This window comes from Sardina pilchardus, chromosome 1 (genome assembly GCF_963854185.1).
Source record: "Sardina pilchardus chromosome 1, fSarPil1.1, whole genome shotgun sequence".
Lineage (NCBI taxonomy): Eukaryota > Metazoa > Chordata > Actinopteri > Clupeiformes > Clupeidae > Sardina > Sardina pilchardus.
In genome coordinates this window covers 46155784-46162091 of record NC_084994.1, presented here as the reverse complement: position 1 = coordinate 46162091, position 6308 = coordinate 46155784, and the positions used below count along the sequence as shown (strand labels likewise).

The 6308-nt window shown below is 46.0% G+C and overlaps 1 protein-coding gene across 2 annotated transcripts in view; it reads left to right on the top strand.

Annotated features, from left to right (window-relative positions):
• The window catches only part of LOC134093280 (E3 ubiquitin-protein ligase SMURF2-like), a 74101-nt gene extending 68104 nt beyond the window's left edge, over positions 1–5997 (top strand). For both annotated transcript variants that reach the window (XM_062546448.1, XM_062546447.1), the window contains exons 20-21: positions 1064–1139; positions 1800–5997. In XM_062546448.1, the coding sequence (XP_062402432.1) occupies positions 1064–1139; positions 1800–1899 (176 nt within the window). In that variant the 3' untranslated portion in view covers positions 1900–5997. The remainder of the gene's footprint in view (positions 1–1063; positions 1140–1799) is intronic.
• The last annotated feature ends 311 nt before the right edge of the window (positions 5998–6308 follow it).

Genomic DNA, 6308 nt, shown 5'->3' with positions numbered 1-6308 from the left:
TGTGTGTGTGTGTGTGTGTGTGTGTGTGTGTGGTCTAGGTGCGACTTTGTTTTGTGCACATTAAAGGCCTGGGACTGATGAAGAATGACATCTTGATGTGGCAGCGTAATGCATGTTTTGATGTGGGCGTGTGATCGTTTCGTGAATGTCTCTACTGTCTATGTGTGAAGGATGGCGTCTGTGCAGAATGAATGTACCTGTTCTTATTAGCTGTGCAGGGTGTGTCTGTCTGTCTGTCTGTCTGTCTGTCTTTGGGGTTGTATAAGGTGTGTGTGTGTCTGTCTGTCATCAGGGTTGTGTAAGGTGAGTGTGTGTGTCTGTGTCTTCGGGGTTGTGTAAGGTGAGTGTGTGTGTAAGTTTGACCCAAAGCCACAGCTGAGTGTCTGACTGTCTGAGTGAGACGATTTACTGGGACTCCACTCATCATCTCCCTCTGCTGCCTAAGGGAGACAGAAAGTGTGTGTGTGTGCGTGTGTGTGTGTGTGTGTGTGTCCGTTTGCGTGCACATCGATATCCCAGGATTATCCTGCAGTGACTCGGACTTAGCTGTGGTGGTTGAGGTCAGTGGCTTTCCACTGAGCAACCCAGACAGTCTGACTGTCCTGTGGTGACACACACACACACACACGCACACAGGCACACACACACACACACACACACACACACACACACACACACAGGAACACGCACGCACACAGGGAGCACAATGAGGGCCTGTGCTGTGTGTCACGGTCTGCGTGGGTCAGCTCTCTTAAACCATAGTGGAGGCGACATATACATCTATATTTCTATGTCTGTCCGTCTGGGAAAATATACAGACGCTCACATGTTTGTGGAAGGCTCAGGAGACTGGACACTGTCCAGCCATATAATATCAGCTGTGTGTGTGTGTGTGTGTGTGTGTGTGTGAGACGTCGGAGGGTTCGGATGTTTGAGGTCTGTGTTGATGCATGATTCTGTGTGTTCTATACGAGTAAGAGGAGCAGAGGTGTGTGTTTGAGTGAAAGGCAGAGACCATGGTCGCGGTGTTTATGTCTGTGTGTGTGTGTGCTTTCGTCTCCAGGAGCTGCAGGACCGAGGCAGTTCACCATCCATCAGATTGATGCGAACACCAACAACCTGCCCAAGGCCCATACCTGGTGAGTCATGTCTGCCTTTCTCACACACACACACACACACACACACACACACACTCACACACACACCACATGTTGGCTCTGACACAACGTTATGGTAACCTTCCCTTCAGTGAGATCTGGTCTGCTGGACGGGCGTAAACCTGACTGGCTGGTCCAAGCGGTGCATATATCTGTAGTACTGCAGGTCTGGGCCATATGACCTAATGTAAATGTCCTGAAACCCACCATCGTTCTTCCTCTTGACAAGTGTCAAAATATATAGTGATAAATATGCTTTGGGACAATAGAACATCCGTGGTGAATATGGTCATCTGTTTAAATCACACATTTTCAATACTGCTGTCCTGTAGTCATTAGTTATGTCTGAGACACAAGACAAGAAACTGTGTGCAATCAGTCACAGCCTGGCATGCCCTGTGTGTTGCAATAAGTCAATCTAATGAGTTGTGGTCAGCACAAGCAGAAAAAAGATGGCTTTAGTAAATGTTCTGCCCTCTCTCCCTCCTCTCTCCCTCCTCCTCTCCTGACCTCCGCCCTCTCGTCTCTCTCTTCTCTCCTCTCTTCTCCTCCTCTCATTTCTCTCTTCCCTCCATCTCACTCCTCCTCTCATTTCTCTCTTCCCTCCATCTTTCTCCTCCTCTCCTCATCCTCGTCCTCCAGCTTCAACCGCATCGACATTCCCCCGTACGAGCACTATGACAAGCTGTACGACAAGCTGCTGACGGCCATCGAGGAGACGTGCGGCTTCGCCGTGGAGTGACCAGAGCAGGCCAACCAGAGAGCGACACACACAGACAGACGGACAGACAGACAGACGCAGACCGATGGACAGGAAGGGCGAGTGCTGGTGGTGATGATGGTGGTGGTAGAGAGAGCTGGACGGACAGGGCAGTCTGGTTCTCGAGAGTGACCCCTTCCACGGAGCCAGCGGACCCCTCGGCCGCCCCCCCGCCCAGCAGTGGCCACCTTCCAGATTAGAGGGACCTGCTCACCACACAGCAACACTCTCGCCTATTCACCCACCTGGTTTTATTTTTAGTTATTAGTATTTTTGTTTTTGTTTTTGTTTTTGTTTTGTTTGTGCGTGTGTGTGTGTGTGTGTTTGAATGGGAGTGTTTGCTCCGTTCTTCCTATATTTAGATGATGTTTTTCTGTTGATTTTTCATTTTTTATTTTTAAATGTCTTAGCTGCTAAAGACTTGATTTTTATTTCTGAACCTTGAAAACCTGCAAGAATCACAATTTTTTTTTTAAAGCTTTTTTTTTCTGTTGGTTTTGTCTTTGGTCTGTCCTGGATAATTGAAATATTTTAGTGGGAATTATTTTTAAGGGAAAGTACCGTTACATATATTTAGAAATGTATTTTTTATTTCGGTTGTTGTCTTAGGGGGGCAATATCTAAAACCGTCTCTAAATCTATACCTATATGCCCAGGTCTTGCGTCTGTGTGTGAGAATAGATCTTACGAGAGTCTTACGAGAAATCAAGGTGGGAAGAGAAAGACACACACACACACAAACACACACACACACACACACATACACATAAATACACACACACACACACACACACACATCTATATGTAATTGTGGCCAGTCTTGGACTACATGTGAACTCGGTGATTAGTCCCTCCTGCTGACTGCAGGGTTGCCCAGACAGGTCCTCAGATAAGCCTGGTCCTTGTAAGCCGTGTGTGTGTGTGTGTGTGTGCACGCGCAGTGCACAGTGCAGTGCGGTTGTCCTCGCTCACACACCGTGTGACCTGGCCGGGGAGGTGAACATGAGCTCATGGGGCATTATCAGTGTCACCACCGGCCTCTACCACAGTCCAGCTAAGGACCAGATGATGTCACATCCTCTGCAGACATCATATATATATATATACACACACACACAGACACACACACACACACACATATATATACAGACACACATGGAAAAGTAAAAGTTCACACTGTCCAAGAGAGGCCCGAGGAGCCATACTGCCGTCATTCTTGCCCAAAGAAAACATGACCCGTCATGTATCTAATCTCAAAGTCCTACTGAGATCTGCCAATTTCTTGCATAGGAGGAAATAATATTTTCATTTCTGTTTTTTTTTTTTTCCCTGGTTGTTTTTAATGCCATTGTAGATGATGTGGTCTCAAGTCCACGTTGGTGTGTGTCTTAGTGGGAGTGCAGAGTGAAGGTTGAGAGAGGTTTGAAGCCCTAGCTCAGCTCTGCTCCCTCTGCAGCGCTGACAATGAGACCAAGCAGCAGCGCCGCCGTCGTCGTGGCGTTGGGACGAGTGTGGCCCGGTGATCCCCCCCCCCCCAGAACAATGACATGAGAGTCCGAGATACACAAGCTGGACCGTAAAAGTCAGAGCTGTCGTCTGCAGGATCTAAGGGCTTAAGACCGTGGCGCGTCTGCAGTCGACAAATGTAGCTGCTATCCAACAAAGTTGTCGAGGCCTGCCATCGAGGTTTGACAACGATGCTTCTCTTTTTGGATTTGTGTGGGATTCGAGTCGTCCGGGCACAGGATGGGGTTTTATGCTGCCGTTTTGGCAGTCTTGTGCTTAGCTTGTGCGTTGTGACGGCATGCTGTCTCCCCAAAAGTTGCGAGCGAGAATGTGTATTGCAAAACTATATGAGCCAGTATGAGCTGTGGTGGACGTCCGTCAGAGGTCGGTCCAGATGAAATGTCAAATGGAGCGAAATTAGATGTGCGTTTTCCTCTCGACTTCCTCCACCCCCTTGCAGCCCCTCATCAAAGTGTGTGTGGGTGTGTATGTGTGTGTGTGTGTGAGTGTGTGTGAGTGTCTTTGTGGATGAGTGTGTTTGTGGATGAGTGTGACCACTTTTTTGTGCAAGCTAGCCAGACTGTTGCTGAAGGTCCCTGCTGGAAGGTTGGTCCCAACTATGCAGAGATAAACCACACTCAAGGGCAGGGCTTCTGACCAGCTTTAGGAAATGATCAGTCCCCCGCCCCTTTGTAACAACATAGAAAAAGCCTCTTCTCTTTAAAGAGTGTGTGATATTTTTTTCTATGTGACATCCCAGTTTTAAAAGGCAGAAATGTGTTTTCTTTTTGTTTTGTTCGTTGTTTTTTTTCCCCTTGCAACTCTTGAGCACTTTAGAAACTTGGCAGACAGGAGATGCGCATATTCATTCAAAAATACGACCTGATGCCGGAATCTCTCCCTGTTATCTTGCATTGGAAATATACTTGGATATATATCTATGTCTATATATATACCAGTCATTTAGAGTATATATGTACAAATACATATATATTTTGTATATGGCTTGTCTATTCTGTCTTAGTATATTACACAGACCTCACGCTACATACTCAGGTGATGGCTTTTAGAGATATGTTTGGTGTCTTGCTCGTGTGAAGCTTGTTTGTGATGACGGTAGAATGAGTCTTCTGCTCTGGTTGCATGTCTTCCTTGGTGTGTGAAGGGCGTGGCCCCGTGTGTCCTGTGACAATGCCCTCCCTATAGAGAATGCATGGAGAACTCAGCCTTGTTTCTAAGTTCACGGAGGACTGAATTTCTATTTTTTATTTTTTTGTTTTTTTGCCCCATCTCCTTAAACTCTTCGTGGCAACGGAACAGGTGTGGACTCTTAAATGAAGAAAAAAAACAAAACCCTGCTCTGTCCCAGTGTGTTGGACGAGACTGAACCCCCATATTTCACGCCGTCACCGCCCACGGCCCGGGTCACTCATGGGCTTCCGAGACGAGTACGCCGGGCCAGACGGGGTCGACGTTCAGCCCCGAGAACGCCACGCGTGTGTTCTCGCGAGAATCCCACACATGCACGTATAGGGACGGTTTTTTGTACTTTGCTTTTATTTATTTGCATTCTCATCTCTCTGCAGCGCCCCCTATGGTTTGTTCTTTTGTAACTGCCTGTCTATAGCAATCGATGACCATGGACTGTTCTTGATCTTTGCATTGGAAGGAAGGAAGAGAAGAAGAGCCCAGTGTTCCCCCTCTTGCCTTCTTTAGAGTTGAGCTACAGCCTCTTGATCGTGCAAATTGAGTATCATGAAATGGTGCTTTGTACAGTATACATTATTGTTCATATGCAGATCCAGACTTACTTTTAATTTATCTTAAAAAGAAGAAAAATGCAAAAAAAAAAGCGAGGAAAACATCCTATATACATACAGTACATGTTTTGCACACAGAGACTTAAGTTGCTCAGCAATAAAGGGCAACTTCCATATTTACTGACTTTTGTATAGTTCCTATAACACATTAACATGTCCAATGCACACATACAGCTTTTTGTGCTTTTAACAGTTAGCCGTAATCATGAAAAGTCTTCATTGTGCGTCATCGCCGATTGGGTGATCTTTTTTTTTTTTGTTGCGTATCAAAAGTCAGTTTTTGGGTAATGCAAATGCGTCCTCTGTAGCATGGCAAATGTATCTGTTATCTAATGGCTAACTGGTGCAGTTAGCTAGAATTGCAACACACTATGAGTCTTTTTTTAATTTTATTGTTTTTGAGTGTTTGTTGTGTGATAAGTTGGCCTTTGCTGCGCTTATGTAAATGTGTTCTGGACTCGTTTTAAAGCGACAAAACCCTTTCATGTCAAGCCATCTGTTCCATCTGAATCTTTTTTTTTTTTTTTTTTTGTATTTTAATCATTTTGGTTTCCATTGGACTCATTTTGTATTTATTACTACAGTGTGTCAGTCTCACGTGGCTGTTTTTGTATGCTTTCTCTCTCTCACACACACACACACACACACTTGTACATAAAGTCCCATTGAGGAGAACCAGTCTCCTGTAGCCCTGCAGAGATGAGCAATAAAGTCCATGCTGTTCGCAACTGGCAGCAAACCTGTTTAATAAACAGCCTCCGTTTCTGTGTGTCCTTCTTTGGCCGACGGGCATGTCGTCTTAACACTGAACATCGGGGCTAAACGTGCGCTGGTGGACAGAGTGAGCAGAATTAACACTCCATTGGCTTTTGTTGTCGGACTGGGCCTTTCTCCGCCGAGGTTAAAGACTGGACTTTGTGTTTAGATAGGCACGTTGGAGTAAGCCTTTCTAAGATGTGAACAAAGCCACAGGCTTTCAAGCTAGAGTGCAGTAGGTCCGCTGCTGGGATTCTAGACGACAGACTTGGGATGTTTTGATTTGCATTAATAACTTCTCAATGTCTC